Source organism: Rhinopithecus roxellana, chromosome 19, assembly GCF_007565055.1.
Source record: "Rhinopithecus roxellana isolate Shanxi Qingling chromosome 19, ASM756505v1, whole genome shotgun sequence".
NCBI lineage: Eukaryota > Metazoa > Chordata > Mammalia > Primates > Cercopithecidae > Rhinopithecus > Rhinopithecus roxellana.
Genome location: NC_044567.1, coordinates 59599221 through 59620744, shown reverse-complemented (window position 1 = coordinate 59620744; position 21524 = coordinate 59599221). Strand labels below are relative to the sequence as shown.

The 21524-nt window shown below is 47.9% G+C and overlaps 1 protein-coding gene across 4 annotated transcripts in view; it reads left to right on the top strand.

The window, feature by feature from the left end:
* The window catches only part of SLC39A11 (solute carrier family 39 member 11), a 460542-nt gene that overhangs the window by 358716 nt on the left and 80302 nt on the right, over positions 1 to 21524 (top strand). For all 4 annotated transcript variants that reach the window (XM_010360245.2, XM_030923374.1, XM_030923375.1 and 1 more), the window contains one exon: positions 18580 to 18649. In XM_010360245.2, coding sequence (XP_010358547.1) covers positions 18580 to 18649 — 70 coding nt within the window. The remainder of the gene's footprint in view (positions 1 to 18579; positions 18650 to 21524) is intronic.

Below are 21524 nucleotides of genomic sequence, written 5' to 3'. Positions count from 1 at the left end.
GGAGGCCAGTCCCACAGGGCAGGATTCTCTGAGCACCTGCCTGCCCATCTATCCTGGGAATGTCTTGGATCCAATCTGACATTAATTAAAAGAAGGCCTGTGGGCTTAGAGCACCTTGCTGCCTGAGTTGAATATTTTATTTATGTTTGGCATTTACGCCCGACTTTAAATTTACCAAGTGTTTCGCACTGATTTATGAGATCATCTTGCCTGCACCCTTGCTGGGTGGTACCTTGATTGTCAGCTGTCACTGACCTGTTGCCGGTGTCTATGGAGACCCATGGTCATCCTCCCAACTCCCCTGGCATCGACGTTTCCTGCTTTTGTTTGTGGGTTTTGAAGACACAGTTTCTCACTCGTGACAGACTTAGCCCTAACTTGCTCCACCTTAGTCCCTTCATTGCTATATGGCCTTTGCCTCCCAACTTCATTGCCCTGTTCTTCACTCCTTTGCAATCTGACTTTCATCCATGTCTTCACTAATGCTTTAGTTGCAAAGGTTTCCTTCATTTCCAGACAAATTCACAGACCTTTCCTCATTTCACATCTGTGACCCCGGCAGCTGTTTGAAAGCTGGCCAGCTCTTAGCGGTTGTTTCTCCTCCCTCAGCATCCCTGTTCGTGGGCCACCCTGAGCTTGACATTCCTAATCAGAGACCAGTCGTAGGAGTGTCCCTATGACACACTGGCCTTGCCTAATTGTTAGGGCTGACCTGTGGATACAAAAAGACGGGTTTCGTGGAAGGATGATCTGGTATTTCAGGACCAAAGAGACTGATGTAGACTTTTGTTTTTGTGTGTTTAGAAGGCCATCTCCAAGTCTCTTTCTATGGATGCTTGTGTGGGAATTTGTGTATGTGCATGCACACTCACACGGGCACACTCACATGTGCACACTCCCTTTTGCTCACACCATCACTGTATTTCTGCACATGTCTGAAACCACACCTGCACACACTCCTTTTCTCTGCACCGTCACTGCACCCTGCATGTGTGAGCATTGGTCTTCTCCCAAGGTTGGCTCTGTACTTCCTGCTACTTGCTCCTGGCATGTGTCACCCTCCCTGCTGCCCGGCACCCCTGGTGTTTCTGCTTAGGAGGGAGCCACATAAGGAATCCACTGTCCCATCATTCCAGTGCTGTAGTGGTGGAATCTAAACACCCACAGCACCTACCTTGATGATTCCCACACTCTTTCCCTGTAGTCTTTCATCCGTCTTCATCCTCTGTAGCCCAACGCTAAGTTGAAGGTATAATCTTTTTTTTAGCTTTCAATTAATTTTTTTTTTAATTTCCATAGGTTGTTGGGGAAGCGATGGTGTTTGGTTACATGAGTAAGTTATTTAGGGGCGATTTGTGAGCTTTTTGGGCACCCACTACCCGAGCAGTACACACTGAACCCAATTTTTAGTCTTTTATCCCTCACCCCCTTCCCACCCTTTCCCAAGTCTCCAAAGTCCATTGTATCATTCTTATGCCTTTGCATCCTCATTGCTTAGCTCCCACTTATGAGTGAGAACGTACGATGTTTGGTTTTCCATTCCTGAGTTACTTCACTTAGAATAGTAGTCTCCAATCCCATCCAGGTTGCTGCAAATGCCATTAATTCATTCCTTTTTATGGCTGAGTAGTATTCTACTCTGTGTGTGTGTGTGTATGTATGCGTATATATATATATATATATGCGTGTGTGTGTGTATATGCGTGTATATGTATACACACACACATACATATATACATATGTCCATATCACAGTTTCTTTATCCACTCGATTGATGGGCATTTGGGCTGGTTCCACATTTTTGCGATTGTGAATTGTGCTGCTATAAACGTGTGTGCAAGTTTTTTTTGTGTGTGTGTAATGACTTTTCCTCTTGGTAGATATCCAGTAGTGAGATTGCTGGATCCAATGGTAGTTCTACTTATAGTTCTTTAAAGAAATACTGTGAAATGAAATTTCAGAGCTGTCAGGGAGGCCTGTTAGGGAAACAGACTTGTACAATCCGGGAGAATGCTCTTTCCAACTGTCGTCAATGTCGGCCCGCCTCCCTGGATGTGCTCTAAAGGTAACAGATCCCCAGACACCTGAGAAAAACCCAGAGAATGCAAAAAACAGACTGAAGTAAGTAGGACAACCTACCCTGAGAGCCCAGGAGACAGAAGAATATAAAAATTCAAAGTGGTATGTTCAAGCTGGAGATTCAAGAGCATATTTATCATGCTCATAAAACAAGAACTGACTGTGATAAAAATGAATAATCAGAGAATAAGAAAGAGTTCTTGAAAATTAATCATATCATATAATTGCCAGAATTCTTTTAGAAAGTTAAATGGATATATTCATTAGACTATTCTGAATGAACAGCCAAACTGGTTATCTGGAAGGTTAAGTAGAAAACAGTTCTCTGGTTCCCAGACACAAAGTCAAAGATGTGGCCGGGCGCGGTGGCTCAAGCCTGTAATCCCAGCACTTTGGGAGGCCGAGACGGGCGGATCACGAGGTCAGGAGATCGAGACCATCCTGGCTAACACGGTGAAACCCCGTCTCTACTAAAAATACAAAAAAAAACTAGCGGGGTGAAGTGGCGGGCTCCTGTAGTCCCAGCTACTCGGGAGGCTGAGGCAGGAGAATGGCGTAAACCCGGGAGGCGGAGCTTGCAGTGAGCTGAGATCCGGCCACTGCACTCCAACCCTGGCGACAGAGTGAGACTCTGCCTCAAAAAAAAAAAAAAAAAAAAAAAAAAAAAGTCAAAGATGTAAGGTATGAGGGAAATTTTTCCTGAGCTGAAAAAAAGCACAACCTTGTAGATTTAAAGGACTTACCTAATGCTGAATACTGGGGACGGAGAAAACACCCCACTCAGACATATCTTGATGAATCGCAAAACTCTGAAAACAAGCAGTGGCTCATGGCTGTAATCCCAGCACTTTGGGAGACCGAGGTTGGAGGGTCACTTGAGTCCAGGAGTTCAAGACCAGCCTGGGCAACATAGGGAGACACGGTCTTTCAAAAACTAAAAATAAATTAGTTGGGCATGGTGGCATGCATCTGTGGTCCCAGCTACTCAAGAGGCTGAGGCGGGAAGATTGGTCGGGCCCAGGAGGTCAAAGCTGCAGTGAGCCATGATGGCACCATTGCACTCCAGCCGGGGCCACAGAGTGAGACCTGTCTCAAAAATCAAAATGACAACACCACCAACTTTCAGAGAGAAAAGTCTTCTTAAATACAAGGAAATTAGAATGAAATTAGCATCAGACTTTTCAGCAGCAGCATCGGATACTGGAAGAAGACAGAACAATACCCTCAAGACATTGAGCAGACCAAGCACCGTAGCTCATGCCTGTAATCCCAGCACTTTGGGAGACCAGGGTGGGAGGATCACTTGAGCCCAGGAGTTAGAGACCAGCTAAGGCAATAGAGTGAAACCCTGTCTTAAAAAGAAATAAAAAGAAAAAAGATATTAAGGCCCTTACCTAGAAAAGAAAATTTTTGATTTTTCTCTGTGACTTTATAGCTTGACTTGAAAATGCTACATTCCAAATTACCTCTCCTTAATATCTTTTTTTCTTTCTTTATTAAAACAGAGTCTTGCTCTGTCACCCAGGCTGGAGTGCAGTGGCACGATCTCGGCTCACTGTGGCCTCTGCTCCCGGGTTCTAGCAATTCTCCTGCCTCAGCCTCCCGGCTAGCTGGGATTACAGGCACGCACCACCACACCTGGCTAATTTTTGTATTTTCAGTAGAGATGGGGTTTCACCATGTTGGCCAGGCTGGTCTCGAACTCCTGACTTCAAGTGATCTGCCTGCCTTGGCCTCCCAAAGTGCTAGAATTGCAGGCATGAGCCACCATGCCCGGGCCTTAATCCCAGCACTCTGGGAGGCCAAGGCAGGCAGATCACTTGAGACCAGGAGTTCAAGACCAGCCTGGCCAACATAACAAAACCCTGTCTCTACCAAAAATACAAAATTAGCCGGGCGTAGTGATGCATGACTGTACTCCCAGCTACTGGGGTCGCTGAGGCACAAGAATCACTTGAACCCAGGAGGCAAAGATTGCAGTGAGCTGACATCATGCCATTGCACTCCAGCCTGGGCGACAGAGCAAGGTTCTGTCTCAAAAACAAAAAAAAGAGCTCTGGAGATGGGTGGTGGTGATGGCTGTACAACAGTGTGACTGCACTTAATGCCACTGAGTGTACACTTAAAAATGAGGAAGATGCTCAATTACATGTTATTAATTCTTATTTTATCACAATTAAAAATGGTAATAAGAAAGGGAGGAAGGAAGGAAAGAACCTAATTAAAATCTAGACGATGAGAGGATGGGGGCCACGATTCTTAGAACCGTCTTTTTCCAATGAGAAGAGTTTGAAGCCTTAGGACTGTTTTCCCTTACCTTCATATAGCAACCTGATATTATAGAGAATCATATGTTAGCACTCCAATATTGTACACTCACTTTCTTGTTTTGAGACAGAGTCTTACTGTGTCGCCCAGGCTGGAGTACAGTGGCATGATCTTGGCTCACTGTAACCTCCACCTTCTGGGCTCAAGTGATTCTCATTCCTCAGCCTCCCAAGTAGCTGGGATTACAGGCGCCCACCACCACGCCTGTCTCATTTTTGTATTTTTAGTAGAGGCAGGGTTTTTGCCATGTTGGCCAGACTGGTCTCGAACTCCTGACCTCAGGTGATCCTCCCGCCTCAGCCTCCCAAAGTGCTGGGATTATAGGCATGAGCCACCACGCACAGCCTCCAGCCTTCTCTTTGAGCTAAGCCATAATGCCAGTTTCTCAGACATCATCTTGGCATGACCAATAAGACCATGACCACACGGGGCCCACCCCAAGGTGCTGACAGTCTGCCGTCTGACACCTGAGACCTGGCAATTGCTGAACTGGGATGTGTAAGGCAGGCAGTTATTTTTTTTTTCCTCCATTAACAATTGAAATACTGCTGCTTGTAGGAAAAAAATGCCCCTCCCTCCCTTGGGTACATACGCTGTGGTGTGATGCCTGCCCTCCATGTAGTAAAACATACTAGTGATCTGAGACTTCAGAATCTTTTTCTTGCCTGGCTTTTAGAAATACTTTGGTGGGAATCACATATGGGGAGTGATAAATGAACCTGTATCTTAGGTTATTCATCATCCTGAAGGAACTGCCAGAGTCTAATTTTGTTCAGAAGTCCTCGAAGGGAATTAAAAAAAAAAAAAATCCTTTCCTCCAGGTTTTGAGGCCCTCAAGAACATACAAATTACAAAAACATAAATAAGTCCTCCCCACCCCCCACCCCACATCCAGAGGTATTCCATAGTCAAGGGTGTGCAGGAGTTCATGATGCCCATGTACGGCCTGTGGGGTGGGGTGAGGCTCCAATCACAGGCGATGTAGTTGTAGTTCTGATGCCCATGTACGGCCTGTGGGGTGGAGTGAGGCTCCAATCACAGGCGATGTTGTTGTGGTTCCGAGGCATCTGGCCCTAGGCTGCCTTTCCCTTTGACAAGGCTGTCGGGTCCGACCTGGGACCCAGACTGCATGACCCCTTCATGTGAAATCAGGGGAGGAATAGCAGGGATCAGTGGCCATCCTCCTCCTGGGGATGTGAGACCCTCTTGTGGGATAATCCCCAGAGCGACTCTCTTGGCTCCCAAGTGGCACAGAATGGATGCCACCCCTCTACTGCCGAGTTACACCTGATTCCCCGACCATCTGGCTTGTGCCTTGCCCCAGGAATTCCCAGTCTCTTTGTGGAGAACTGCCGGCATTGATCTTTTCATGAGCCAGGTGAGAGGCTGGGCCAGTGGAGCCTGTGTCTCTTTGTGCGTGTGCTCTCAGCTGCAGGCCTCCCTAGCCAGGAGGGATGTGTGGCTGAGTTCCTGGTACGACTTCCATCTAGTGTTTTACGAATCTGAGTCTGGAGTCATAGAGGTGCTTTCAGACATGCTTTACCCTCTTTCTCCTAGAATGGTCCAACCACCTCAGAGGCAGTATTTTCCTAGGATCAGGCAGAAAGATCCCTGTGACCAGTGCTTAGGGACCTCCTGCCTTCAGTGTGCAGGTGTGGAGCTGGGGACTGCTCCCACTGACTAGGATGGGGTGGCACTTAGCAAAGCCTCCATCTGCAGCCCCAGTTTCCCAAGGGGACCAGAGAGCCTGCCCACCTCTGCTACCCACTTATCACATGATAGGCTTGTCTTGGGAAAAATAATTCCCTTCTGACCACACTACTCATTGCCTCATGTTCCCATCGTCCTGTGTCCTCACATTTACAGAGCTTCTTAGGTTATCCCTGCTTTCTAAGCCTCCCAGAGGAATTTGTTGTGAACATACAAGGTTCCCCAGAACATAACCCCGTTCACTTTCATACAGTGAATCTGTCAGATCCAGACACCTCCCTGCCTGCCGTGGACTTTGGACGTAGAGGGAAGAAACCCAGTGGCCAGGTGATTGAGGAGGCTCTGACTTTGGAGTCAAGGAACTTTGCTACAGGGTTGCAAGCTTTTCTACACCACAGCTTCACTGGTGGAACAGAGTCTTTGGGAGCAACAGATAGCAGCACTCCCCACTCAAAGGGCACAGGGATTTCATGATCATTCCCTGCTGGGCAAGGCAGGGGGAATCTTGAGTTTTTGTGACTTCCAAGATGGCAGCTCTTCTGACAGCAGGTCCCCCCACTGAGTCAGAACCTACCTGACCTGCCCCTTTGCTTCTGCTCAGTCCCTTGACCTCAAAACTAACAACTCCCTTGGTTATAAGCAATTACTCATTAAATAAATAAATAAAACCCAACAACCGCGTGTGCTCAGCTTGGCAGAAAGAGGCTCGGAGAGTAGACCGCGGTGCTCTTTCTGGTCCCTCTCCCACACCTGGTCTGTCCTTGAGTCTGCAGAGATACTTCTTCAGATTCAGGACAAACCCAGGTGTGGACGACCGTGGTGCAAGGTCAGGGGGAGTTGGCTGGAGTCGTGCATCTGGGCGTGACACGGAGCTCGTTGGTTGGAACAGCTCGGAATCTTCCATGCCAGTGTAGGCATTCTCTCCCTTTTTCTCTGAGGGAACACAGAGATCTGATCTTTGTCTGGTTATTGAGAACTAAAGCAAATTGAAATTGACTCTGAGATGTGGGCGTTTAACAAGATGCCTTCACCTGTTGTTTGAAGATGTGGCTGTCTGTCTTCAGTCATACAAACCAGGCGCTGCCTGTGTCTCCGCAGTCTGCTGGAGTCAGGCTCAATTCTAAGTCAGCAGCCATGACTGGAGAACAGCATTTTCTGGGTCTCTCACTGTTTCGGGGGATCCCAATGTGAAACAATCGGAGATGCTGAAAAAGCACACTTGTCAACATTAATTGGGAAGTAGTTATTTTAGTTACAATGGGGATTCATGTTAGAGTATCTTCAATTGTCAATATTTCTTCATAAACAGTAGGATATGACTTCATTGATAACATTTTTTTTTTTTTTTTTGAGATGGAGCCTCCCTCTGTTGCCCAGGCTGGAGTGCAGTGGCACAATCTCAGCTCACTGCAACCTCTGCCTCCTGTGTTCAAGCGATTCTTCTGCCTAAGCCTCCTGATTAGCTGGGACTACAGGCTCCCGCCACCACACCTGGCTAATTTTTGTATTTTCAGGAGAGACGGGGTTTCCCCATGTTGGCCAAGCTAGTCTTGAACTCCTGACCTCAGGTGATCCACCCGCCTTGGCCTCCCAAAGTGCTGGGATTACAGGTGTGAGCCACGGCACCTGGCCTTATTGATAAAAATTTGATTTAAAGTCTACTTTTCTAGAACACCTCTATTTTTCATCTTTACCCACATGTATCTTTTTCCAATATAAATAGCAGGATTAGTAATCCACACTAGAAAACTGCATCAAACTACTTTTTCAAGAAAATAAGTTGGTAAATTTCCATCCTTTATACAGCCTCTAACAGACTCCACAGGGATTCCCTGGCAATAGTACCTGGCTGGTTCTACCAACATTTGGTTTCATAATTGTGTAATATGATCAGAGTTCCTGCCTTCTTGATTTTGCTTCCTGCTAGACTTTTGCAACCAAAGACAGGCCAGGCAGGGTTATCAGCACATCGCCAGCCAGCCAGTCTCCCCAGAAGGCTCAGCTAAGTTTTGGCGCTCAGAGTGAAAATGAAGACAGCAGCCCTGCCCGTGGTGTGTCTAAGACTGTGCATCGGCTCTCCTGATAGACTGTGGCTGGGAAATCCCTGTTGCAGTGTGACGTGACATTGCTCCCTTCCCTAGTGTGTTGTCCTCTCCCAGTTTAGTGACAGTTCCCAGACAGGTTGGGACAGACGGGGAATCAAAGCTGAGCTTGTCCTTGGCTGGGGCGGTGGCTCGTGCCTGTAATTCCAGCACTTTGGGAGGCCGAGGTGGGCAGATCACCTGAGGTCAGGAGTTCAAGACCAGTCTGGCCAACCTGGCAAAACCCCGTCTCTACTAAAAATACAAAAATTAGCCAGGTGCAGTGGTATGCACCTGTAGTCCCAGCTACTTGGGAGGCGGAAGTTGCAGTGAACTGAGATCACACTACTCCACTCCAGCCTGGGTGACAGAGTGAGACTCTGTCTCAAAGGAAACATTAAATAAATCTGAGCTTGTCCAGCACCTCAGAGGCTCTGGATGCAGCTGGAGGTGGGCACACCCTGTCCCCAAGGCCCCCATTGTCCACTCCAGCAATAGATGTTTCAACATGTTTTGTTTTTAGTTTTGTTTATTAAATTAGAGACAGGGTCTCACTCTGTCACCCAGACTGAAGTGCAGTAGTGTGATCATAGCTCACTGCAGCCTTGACTTCCTAGGCTCAAACGATCCTCTCTCCTCAGCCTCCTGAGTAGCTAGTACTACAGGTTCATGCCACCACACCCAGCCAATTTTTTGTGTGTGTGGTAGAGATAGGGTCTCACTATGTTGTCCGGGCTGATCTCAAACTCTTGGCCTCAAGTGATCCTCCCATTGCATCCTCCCTAGTAGCTGAGACTACAGGTGCACACCACCACACCCAGCTACTTTTTTTTTTTTTTTTTGAGATGGAGTCTCGCTCTGTCACCCAGGCTGGAGTGCAGTGGTGTGATCTCAGCTCACTGCAAACTCTGCCTCCTGGGTTCATGCCATTCTCCTGCCTCAGCCTCCTGAGTAGCTGGGACTACAGGCACCCGCCACCACACCCGGCTAATGTTTTGTATTTTTAGTAGAGATGGGGTTTCACCGTGGTCTCGATCTCCTGACCTCGTGATCCACCCGCCTCGGCCTCCCAAAGTGCTGGGATTATAGGCGTGAGCCACCGTGCCCAGCCAATTTTTTAATTTTTTTGTAGAGATGGGGTCTTGCTGTGTTGCCTAGGCTGGTCTTGAACTGGGCTCAAGAGATCTTCGTGCCTCGGCCTCCCAAATTGCTGGGATTACAGGAGTGAGCCACCACACCTGGCCACTCAACGTGGTTATTTTTCTGGCTTTTAATGAGTGCCTTTTGGGACCTGAGAATGTACATGTGGATGTTCAGCCTTGCTCCTAGAACTGAGTCCGTATTTACTGGTGAAGTGTCATCTGGCCTGAGGGATGTTATGAGGCTACCTGCCCTGTTCTTCCTAACCCACCTTCTCTCCTCATCCCAGTCATCCCTGACTGACGAGTAGCTCCCAGCTTCAGAGGGTACTCCTCATGCAGAGAAGGACACCCTTGACCTTCCTTCAGTTTCTTTATCATATGTTTCAAAGCTCTCCTCTCTCCAGCAAATTTTTGCCTCTTGCCTAAATCCATCTAGCTGTAATTTAAGTCATTTTTCTCTTACTCTGTCTTTAGGGGAGATGGAAATGAATAAGCCATCCCATAACTTGTCATTTCTCCACCCTTGGGGTTTGTTGGTGGTAGTAGTGGTGGTGGTGGCGGTGGCTGTGTATAATATTTATTAAGCCTCCACAGGGTCTTATCTGCTTATCTTAATTTAAATACTTTTTTAAATCAAGGAGGAAAAGTCGTGGCATCACCCCTTATTTTCTGTGTGGCCTTTGCATTGACATTTCTAGGCTTCTTCTGGCTATAACTTCTGGAACTGATACTATGAGTGCTTAAACCAGAGGCCCAGCTGGAGAGCAAATGGCGTGGAACAAAGAGATTTAGTGACATCCACATAATGCCCTCAGAGACAAAGAATTAATGGTACGGGCACAGGATGGAGAACGGTGGCTTCACAACAGCATACAGGGAAAGATTGAGCTTTTAGTTAGCTGTGAACCCAGGAGGAATCTCCCGTGAGAAAGCCACCCAAGAGGAATGTGTTCATGAGCTGCTGTGAGGTCTGGGTCAAGTCCAGAACAGGGGGAATGACAGCCCTGTACTTCCTACCCCTGGTCTGACCACCCTGAAACAGCTGTATCCTGTCTAGAAGCCCCTCTCGTGCTGAGATGATCTGAGCTGGGCCAACATCCCAGGGAGCATAGTCTGGCAGGAAGAGAAGAATGTCCCCATAGCATCTCTGAGTGGGCCATTTCTGTCCCAGCAGCGGGCTCTGCCGAACCAAGGTAATTAATTGTACTTCTCAAGCTACCCTGTACAGGTGCCCCTTCCCATCCACTCATTACCAACGCCCATAAATGTCAGGTGCTATGGTCTGAATATTTGTGTTTCTCAAAAATGTGTGAGGCCAGGTGCTACTCAGGAGGTTGAGGCAGGAGAATCGCTTGAACTGGGGAGGTGGAGGTTGCAGTGAGCTGAGATTGTGCCACTGTACTCCAACCTGGGTGACAGAGCAGGACTGTGTCTCAAAAAAAAAAAGGAAAAAAAAGAAAAGAAAAGATGTGTATGCTGAGATTCTAACCACCAATGCGATGGTATCAGGAAGTGAGACTCTGGGGAGGTGATCAGGTCTTGAGGTTGGAGCCCCCGTGAGTGGGATTAATGCCCGTGTAAAAGAGGCCCGAGAGAGAGGCCCCCTCACCTTTCCCATCATATGAGGACACAGCAAGGAACCCCCCCATCTGTGAACCAGGAAGCTAGCCCTCACCAGACACCAACTCTGCAGGCACCTTGATCTCAGACTTCTCAGCCTCCAGAACTGGGCAAGAAGACTGCAAACTCCACCCCATGCCCTTAAAACTAAGAGCTGCTTATGGCTCCATTGAAAGAGAAAACACTTTTCATTGTTTGCTTTCCTACCACTGACTTAAACTCTAACAGTGTTCTATTAATATAATAGTTTGATTTTTTTTGTTTTCTGTAAGTGTCCCTCATCGGGAGAGAAGAAAAGTAACATTTGGCAGTCTCTGAAGACATCTTTGTTATAACTGGGACAGGAGGTGCTACTGGCGTCTAGTGGGTAGAGGCCAGGGATGCTGCAAAACGCCCTACAGTGGCCAGAATAGTCCCCCACAACCAGATGTGAATAGTGAGGAACCCTGAACAGGCCTGTCAGGTACATTTCATTTTTTTTTTTTTTTTCATTTTTTTTTTTTTTTGAGATGGAGTCTCGCTCTGTCACCCAGGTTGGAGTGCAGTGGCGCGATCTCGGCTCACTGCAAGCTCCGCCTCCCAGATTCACGCCATTCTCCTGCCTCAGCCTCCCAAGTAGCTGGGACTACAGGCACCCGCCACCACACCTGGCTAATTTTTTGTATTTTTAGTAGAGACGGAGTTTCACCATGTTAGCCAGGATGGTCTTGATCTCCTGACCTCATGATCCGCCCGCCTTGGCCTCCCAAAGTGTTGGGATTACAGGCATGAGCCACCGTGCTCAGCCAGGTACATTTCATTTAACACAACCATCCTGTAAGCAAAGCAGTGTTATTCCCCTTTCACTTTTGCAAGAACCTTAAATAATATACTAAGATTTGAGCCCGGGTTTATCTCTACCCTTTTTGTTACTGTTTTCCACAGAGGAGGGCATGGAGGGATGGAGTTGCAAGGGCAATGGGGAGGTGGAGAGAGGCAGGCACAGCCGCCTTCCAGCCCCAGGAGGAGGTTGGAGTGAGCTGCTTCTGCTTTGGTGCTTATGTTCAAGTTTGTCCTCCAGACTCTGCCTCACCCTACGTTCAGTCGGACTTACTAACTCAGGCTAGGCAGTTCATTTTCCCTGAGCTAATGGCAATAGCTTTGTAAAGGGGCAAGAACTTATTCACAGTATGAGTTGGGTTTCTTCTATTTGCACTCGAGGTGGGATACCAGGGGCATGAGCACCAGTGAGCATTTTTCCTCCTTTTCCACCCAGTGAGTTCTTTCTACCGTCTGTTGATCTTCAGTGTCGGCCTAAGTTCTCGTGGTGTTCTTTCTGCATGCGTAACTGATGTGTCCTGCCTTCTCATGAGCTTAACTCTCAGGGCTCACCTCTGTTTTCAGATGTGGTAACAAATACACTGTGTTTCCCCAGGACCTCTTCTTCCTGTTTCACTTTCTATGTCCAGGGGGAAAGTGGACTGAAGCCTCCTAAGGCAGCGTGGAGCTGTGGTTCCCTCCTGCCAGGGCCACTGGAGAACTGAGAGGAAAGATGTGCTTCTCTGCAAACCATCACAGAATGCTCATTTGTGAACTTTTGTCCCTGCTACTGGCCTGGCCCGAGGTACAGGATGGGCTGGAGGGAAAATGCATTCCCTTTGCTCCAAACCTCTTCAGGGTACGGAGACTCAGATGCCGGTGTTCACTACCCGTGGGGCCATGTCATAGCTGGAGGAAAGCTGCAAGCAAACTGGGCAGCAGAGGACACTTGCGGGTGGGGAATAGAATGAGAGACTGCGGTTCACGACCCAGCGCTGGCCTCCCCAGCTGGGTCACCTAGGGCAGGCCCTTTTCCTCATCTGCTCAGTGGGTTCTCCCTTCCCGAACCTCCCAAAGCTGTTGTGAGCATTTATATAAGTCAGCAAGCTGAGGCTGCTGAACTTCGAGCTAAACTACTCGAAGCGATTGTTTTGCTAATTAGCATGCACTATTATTTGCATTAAAATGACTAATTAGAAGAAAAATTTTAACAAAAGAGTCAACCAGCTGTTGTTTATGGTTTTAGAAAGTGAATTTTCTCAAAGGGAGGGATATGCCTGTCTAGTGTCAGGAAGTAGTTTCCTTGATTTCTCCCCAAGGGTCGCAGGTGAAGATCTGTGCCTTGCAGACCCACCATTACCGATGGATGGTCTCAGGTGTGTTAGTGCAAAACAAGGTTGAGAACAGCAGGCTTGTAAATACTGGACTCCTCAAAGGCAGGACACTGGCCAGGTGGCAGCAGGTCAGATGTTCTCGAAGTTCATATTCTTGTGACCATGGACACGGGCAGCTCCCACGACTCGGCCTGCACAAACGAGGCTGCCTCCTCCCTAATGGAAAGGATGTCAGAAACCCTCAGGCATACCCATCGCAGCCTGCCCTGAAATTCAGCTCTCACCAACGTCAGGCACCTCACGTAGGATACTCTTCTTTTTTGAGATGGAGTCTCACACTGTCACCCAGACTGGAGTGCAGTGGCGCCATTTCGGCTCACTGCAACCTCTGCCTCCCGAGTTCAAGTGATTCTCCTGCCTCAGCCTCCCTTGTAGCTGGGATTAAAGGCGTGAGCCACCACGCCCAGGTATTGTTTTGTATTTTTAGTAGAGACGAGGTTTCACCATGTTGGCCAGGCTGGTCTTGAGCTCCTGATCTCAAGCAATTCGCCCACCTCAGCCTCCTAAAATGCTGGGATTACAGGCACGGGAGCCACCGCTCCTGGCTGGGTACTTCTTCTTGCCTACCTCTTTTGGATGGTGTCACATCCATCAGGCGAACCTTAAAATATTGAACATGGATCCACACCCCTTTGTGATACTTGAGTGGTGGCTTTCATCATATCTACTCCTGGAGTGGTGAAGGACCTACACCCTGGGCCTCAGACTCAGAACCCACCTGTGTCTCTCAGACCAGCTCCCATCACCTTCCCTCTCTGATCTGTGGACTGGAGGTGACAGTTCCAACCTATATTTGAATTAGCCATTTTAATGCAAATGATAGGGCTCTACATTAGGCCTCTAGGCTCCAAATTAGGCCTTGTCTTCAAGATCCTAATCTCTCTGTGATTCTTTGCCTTAGGAAATGGGGCACTGGTGGCCCTTTCTATGCTAGACACTGGACTATAAGCCTTATACCTACAGTGAAATGTATGTGTCGATACTAGTCTAGTCTATCATTGATTACTGTAAAAATACATAAATCTATTATAAAAAGTTAAAATTTATCAGAAATTACACCCTTAAACACAGGTCATATATGGTGCCACTCACAATGAAGAGAAATGTAAGCAAACATAAAGATGCAGTGTTAAGCCTCTAATCTCAGCACTTTGAGAAGCTGAGGCAGGAGGATCCCTTGAGGCTAGGAGTTCAAGATCAGCCTGGACAACTTAGTGAGACCATCTCTATGAAAAACTTTTTAAAAAATTAAAACATTTAAAAAATGATGTAATATTAAGTCGTAACTACATAGAATTAACTACAGCCCACTGTACTACTGCAACCATTTTGTAGCCACCTCCTGTTGCTGTTGCAGTGGGCTGACAGGGCTGAAGTGCTGCAGGTGTCTGCGTAAAAGGCCTTGTCGGGCTTGGCTTGGTGACTCACGCCTGTAAGTCACCGAGGCGAGTGAGGGCAGATCACCTGAGGTCAGGAGTTCAAGACCAGCCTGACCAACATAGAGAAACCCTGTCTCTACTAAAAATGCAAAATTAGCTGGGCATGGTGACACATGCCTATAATCCCAGCTACTCGGGAGGCTGAGGCAGGAGAATCACTTGAACACGGGAGGCAGAGGTTGTGGTGAGCCGAGATCGCGCCATTGCACTCCAGCCTGGGCAACAAGAGTGAAACTCCGTCTCAAGTTCCATAATAAAAATAAAAAAGGCCTTGTGACACTAAGCATCACCTCGTGAGCAGTTCACCTCTGCAGTGAATTGCATATTACCGTAAAAAGTGATCTCTCTCAGTTCTTATGTATTTTTCATCATGTTTAGTGCAATACCGTAAACCTTGAATAATACCATAGGACCCATACAGAGTGCCGTTAGGGATACTGGAAGTGCTCCCAAGAAGCAAAGAAAAGTCATGACATTACAAGAAAAAATTAACTTGCTTCATATGTACCATAGTTTGAGGTCTGCAGCTGTGGGTGCCTGCCGTTTCAGTCAGACAACGCCTCTTTATGAACAGACAGTGTAAACATATGGTCCTGATAAATACAGCACAGCACTGTAAATGTATTTTCTCTTCCTTATGATTTTCTTAGCATTAAGAACTTCTATGCAGCTTGCTTTACTGTAAGAATATAAGAAGTGTTATCTAGCTTACTTTCTTGTAAGAATACCGTATATAATATATATAGCACACAAAATATGTGTGCTATATATAAATTGACTTTATGTTCTTGGTAAGGCTTTTGGTCGGTATTAGACTATTAGTAACGTTTCTGGGGGAGTCAAAAGTTATATGTGGGTTTTCGACTGTGCAGGGGATTGGTGCCCCCAATCCCTGCATTGTTCAAGGTTGTCAACTGTAAATAAAAAATAATTTTTTAAAATGCATATCGATTTTAAAGCCTGGTTGCCATGGTAGTGCTGACTCCAGCCAACTACCTTCAGCTTCAGAGCTGTTAAAGGGAGAGTTTGGGAGCCTTCTCCGTGGCCTGCTTGGGTGTGTACATGCATGCTGAGAGGCCAGGCCCAGAAGGCTTGATGCTGCTGTCTGGTTTTGGAAAGACCTCCCTCTAACTACCTGGCTTCTGAACCTGGCAGGGGCCCAAGAGTCACAGCGGCTGATCTCTGGAGTCGAGCTTGCAGTGTGGGGCAAGCTGTAATGTCCTAGGACTCTGTGTCCTGACGTTGGTTGTTGTAAGAAAAGCGGAAAGATACCTGGTAGGGAATCAGAATCCCAAATTCTCACCAGGTGCAGTGGCTCATGCCTTTAATCCCAGCACGTTGGGAGGCCAACATGGTGAAACCCCATCTCTACTAAAAGTACAAAAATTAGCTGGGCATGGGGGCACACGCCTGTAATCCAGCTACTTGGGAGGCTGAGGCAGGAGAATCCCTTGAACCCAGGAGGTGGAGGTTGCAGTGAGCTGAGATCGCACCACTGCACTCCAGCCTGGGCGACAGAGTGAGACTCTGTCTCAAGGAAAAAGAAAAAAGAATCCCAAATTCTCAACCTGCAGCTTACAGTGGTCACAGCTATCCCATCAGGACCCGGCAGGAGATCAAGCACAAAGGGTAAAATGAGGCAAAAAAAAAAAAAAAAAAAAAGAACACCTTATCCCTTAGCAGGATCTTTGGGCTCCAGACCCCATTGCGGTCTCTTGTTGAGCCAGACTGCATCACAGGTGAGCACTTTCACCTGAACCTGGGATCAGTCTCCACTGCCTTCTTGTCCCTAGGTGTCTCCTGGAGTCAGTATCACAATTCTGGCATCCTGGACCCACTTCAAGCAGACAGGACACAAGGAAGAAATAGGCTGTACTAAGAGGCAGTGAATCAAAAGAAAATGAGTTCCTCTCACTCAGTAGATTTTTATATCTTCCCTCTTCTTAAAAAAAAGTTCTAATTTGACCCCCCAAAGCCCTTGGTCTTGCTGCTGAACAGTGGTGGTAATTCAGTAGTTCTCCTTCGTGTTTGGATCGACGGGAATCATTGCCCTCTTCAGAGATGTCAGAAGCGTCCTGACGCTGTGCTTCCACCCCTTTGGTCCACGGCCACTGGTCAGGTCCATTTCCTTCCATGACTGTCACTACTCCATCAGATACACGCAGACCAGCGTCATCCTCCCACATCTGATCCCTAGGTGAGTGGCTAGTGAACTTGGCAAGCCCGTGAACCACAGGAAAGGACCTGAAAACCCATCTTGTCTAGCCTGATGCTGCAAGCTCGACTCTAGCCACCCCCTCCATGTAGACCGCATCTTCTGCACCATTTGAGGGTGGTTCCTCTGCAAGCTGGAATGTTCTTCAAAGAGCAGTCATATAAAAATGTATGCTTGGCTGGGCGTGGTGGCTCATGCTTGTAATCCCAGCACTTTGGGAGGCCAAGGCAAGTGGAACACAAGGTTGGGAGATCGAGACCATCCTGGCTAACACAGTGAAAGCCCGTCTCTACTAAAAATACAAAACATTAGCCGGGTGTGGTGGCGGGCACCTGTAGTCCCAGCTACTCAGGAGGCTGAGGCAGGAGAATCACTTGAACACGGGAGGCGGAGCTTGCAGTGAGCCGAGATGGCGCCACCGCCCTCCAGCCTGGGCAACAGAGCAAGACTCTGTCTCAATAAAAAATAAAAATAAATAAAAATGCAAATGCATGCTGGTGGTGGTGATCGTGCCACCCCTCCTCCTTTCCTGCTGACAAGACCCCAGTTTATTCAGATGGCGGCTCCCTTGATTTCAGGGAGCATGGGCAGGGTAGACTCTTTCCCAGCCCCAGAGAGGGATGGAGACTGGCCTCAATCCATCCTGGAGTCTCAGGATTTGGGGCCTGAGGCCGTGATGGATCCAGGGATGGGTGTTTGCTCCTGTTCTGGCCAAAGAGGTATGAGGGTTGCAGGGAAAGGCATTCATTCCAGAGTAATGAGACAAAGACTTGATAAAGAAAGGTTTCTACCTTTCTACTTTCTTCTTGCCTAGGATGTAGTTGAGATGCCTGGAGGTAGCACCGTCACTTTGCAACTATGAGGACCTAATGGTGAGGATGAAGAAAAAAAAAAAAAACAAAAACAAAAGACGCCTGTGCCTACAGTGACATCATTGGGCTGCCGTATCAACCTTGGACTTTCTGTTGCATGAGCTAATAAATAAAGCCCTGTGTGTTTAGGCCAGGGGTTATGAAAAGTCCAGATAGTAAATATTTTAGGTTTCAGGCCATACGGTTTCTGTCCCAACTGCTCCACTGTGCTAATGTACATGAAACCAGCCATAAACAATTCGTCAGCCAATAAGCATGGCTGTGTGCCAATACAACTTCATTTACAGACACTCAAATTTGAATTTTATATAATTTTCTTTTTTCTTTTTCTTTTTTTTTTTTTTGAGACAGAGTCTCACTTTGTTACCCATACTGGAGGGCAGTGGCACACTCTTGGCTTCCTGCAACCTCTGCCTCCTATGTTCAAGTGATTCTCCTGCCTCAGCCTCTCGAGTAAGCTGGGATTACAGGTGTGCACCACCATGCCCTGCTAACTTTCGTATTTTTAGTAGAGATGGGATTTCACCACGTTGACCAGGCTGGTCTCGAACTCCTGACCTCAGGTGATCTGCCTGTCTCGGCCTCCCAGAGTGGTGGCATTACAGGCATGAGCCACCGTGCCTGGCCAAATTTTATATAATTTTCATGTGTCATGAAGTAGTCTTTGTTTTTTCAATTACTTAAAAAATACAAAAATCATTCCTAGATTGCAGGCTATAGAGAAGTAGGCAGCAGTCATTTGGACCCCATGCCTTAGTTTCCCTGGGTTTAAGCTGCTGTTAGTATGATTTCCTGTGACTGGCAGCCTCATGCAGTCCTACTTGACACAGTGACAGTAATGGTGATGTTCCTTATTGGGAAATATTCCTAACCCCTCTTGTTTTTCTTACATCTATTTCAGAGGGTCTCGCTGTTGGAGTTGGATTCGGGGCTATAGAAAAGACGGCATCTGCTACCTTTGAGAGTGCCAGGTAAGCCAGCACCCTGGTACCCCAGAGCATGGTTCTGCACCCAGGGGTGCTCCGAGTGTGCATGTTACCTGGGTGGGCTGTCTGTGCATTATCATTCCGCACCCCAGCCCCACTGTTGGAGGCCGCATGGGGTCCGGTGAAGGCCATCCCTGAGAGAGGAGTCTCCTGAGAGAGGAGTCTTTCAAATGAGCTATTAAGTAGGTGATGATCATTCTGAAAACGAAACGTGGACAGAATCGCAAGCTATACTCTAAGCACTTCAAAGGTGTGAAGACTGATGACAAAAAACAAAGGCAGCCACTGACACTCTTCAGGCCTTTCCTTTTCGAAGCCCTCCCTTTGTCTTTCTTGACGCTGAGCTCTCCTGGTTTCCCTCTCTCTTTCCACCTGCTCCTGGAAAGTCCCTTCTCATCCTATGGCCTGTTCTTAAGAGGTGATGTTCCCGGGGACCTGTATCTAGAGCATCCTTCCTTTTCACTGAACACACCATCCCTGGGCAACCTTCTTCATTCTTGTGACTTTATTTTCCATGTGTTTGCTGGTGATACCCAAGTCGAGCTCCAGCCGAGTCTTTTGTCCTGAATGTGTTCTTGTATTTCTCCATCTGCTGTCATGTAGAACCCGCCCTTCCTCCAGGATTCCCTGTCACTGCTGTACCCAATTGACCAAGCCAATCCTGCCGTCACTCTCAATGCCTCATTTTCCCTCACCTTCCATACACAAGCACTGGGCCTTGTAAATTCTTTGCTCTTCTACCTGCCTGGAAATAAACAGGGCGTGGGTAAAGTCACAGCCTTGGGATCACACGCCGTTCTCTAGACATGGTGCAGGTGAGGTCTCCATGGTTCACCCAGACCCACAAAGCCATAAATGCCACACTCTGCAGGATGGAACCTTCTTTCTGAAGGCAGCAAACTCAAGTGGCTTCAGGGGACTAAAAGATCATCAAAATGGGTGGAGACAGTCAGGTGAAGATAGTTGGGAACCATGAGGACTGAGACAAACTTGAAACAGCATGCGCGCTATCTAAAGGTACTTGAATTCACGATTATTTTAAAACATAACTCAGTGCAGTGACTCAGGGGTGACTGGTTTATCACTCCTGTAGCTCATTCACTGTCTTCAGACTGATGCAGTCCCAAAATATTCTCCCTGACTCCCCCCAGGGAATAGCACTCCCTCCCGCACCCGTTGATCGTGACTGTCAAAAACGACTTTCTCACATAACCCCTTTTCCGTCCTTCGCCGGTTACCAAGCCTGCGTGGGGCCTGTTTATGCACCCTGAGGACTGTGTTCAGGCCACTTCCTTGCATCTGTTTCCCCAGCTGAAGTGGAGCCCCTGTGTGTTAAATGTAGTCATTGCCGGTCACTGAATTCTAAGGCTGTATGTTAAGAGGCGTGCCTGCTCCATGTGCATGGATATGTGCAGGGACTGGAATGTTCTACGGCAAAACTTTTTGTGTTCTCAACTTCATATTCCTGCCTCTCAGACTCCCAAGTCATTCATTAAAATAACGCCCATGGTGAAAATCACATGAGATGGTAGATGAGGGCAGAGCCTTTAGAATGGAAGAAATATCACCCACAACAAGGGCTAATGATGACTCGTCACATCCTGCAGACTGCTCTTCTAAGCACGGGGCCTGGGGTGGGGGCATGTAGCTCTTCTGCCCCTGGCACAGCAGTTTTGATCCTGACTCCACTAGACCACAAGAGACTTCAGAGTCAAGCAATATCCACGGGGCCGAAGAGCCCAGAGGGTCTGACCTTATGAACATTCAAAGGCCAGGTCCTCCCTGGAGCACAGGAAACCACACAGGCTGCAGAAGATCTGTGCCCAGCAAGTGACAGCTGTGCCCCAGGCATGGAACTCACAGGCCAGGCTCTCTGGTGGCACCACGTCCCCCGCGACATCATCATGTCAGCTCCAATGTTCCTCTGTTCTATCACCTGCACTTTCTGCCAATCTTTGTAAGTATTTCGGAAGAAAGTGGAGCAAAAATATTTCCAACTCAGCTCCTCCCTTCCTTGGACCAAACAGATTCTCTCTGAGTTATAAAAGCCCTCAACCAGATCCTCTAACTGGGGTGGAGTCAGTGCAGCAGGCCTCAGTGTCTTCAGCCTCACGAGACCCTCTGCTATACAAGCATCACTAGAGGGTCCACATGCCCCCACTCCTGACCCATTATTGTCACAGCCTGCGGGGCAGGCATGACGGAGCTCTGCTGTCATTGCCACTGTGTCCACAGGAGTAATGAGGGCGGGGGGCCCTGCAATGCAGGCTGCAGAGAAGCAATGGGGGAAGAACACTCCCTCAACCTGACCCTTCAGCCCATTCTCCCCACTTTGAAAAATATGTAGAATTTATGATTCCCTCTTTCCTAAATGTCTGCCCTCTTCTTGGGTGGCAAGATGTAGAGCAGCCCCAGGCCAAGGCTTGCTAGCTTTCTCTGCCTTTAGTTCACACTACACATAGGATTTCATAGGAGGATAGGGACTAGAGTGTAGTGGAGAGTGAGGACTTTCCACTTGAGTAGCCACGAGGGAAAGGTGTGTGCTGAAGTGTAGCCTGGACAGGCAGAGCCTGCCACCCTGCAAGGCTGTAGAATTGCTCAACCAATAACAGGTTGGGGCCAGTGTTGTGCCTGTTGACACAAGGACGTCAAGGGCTGCAGCTTCCGGTTGTCTTACTATGCTGGGGCTTTCAAACCAGCATCTGTGCTTGTGTGTAGAGTCCAGAGAAGCCAGCCCTGCAGAAACAGGCTGCTATGGTGTTCATACACCAAGGCAGTATCTTGCCTTAGATTACCACTGCAATCCAGGATGAGACTTTGGCTTGATCAGTTGCACTAAATCCACCCACACTCTCAGTTC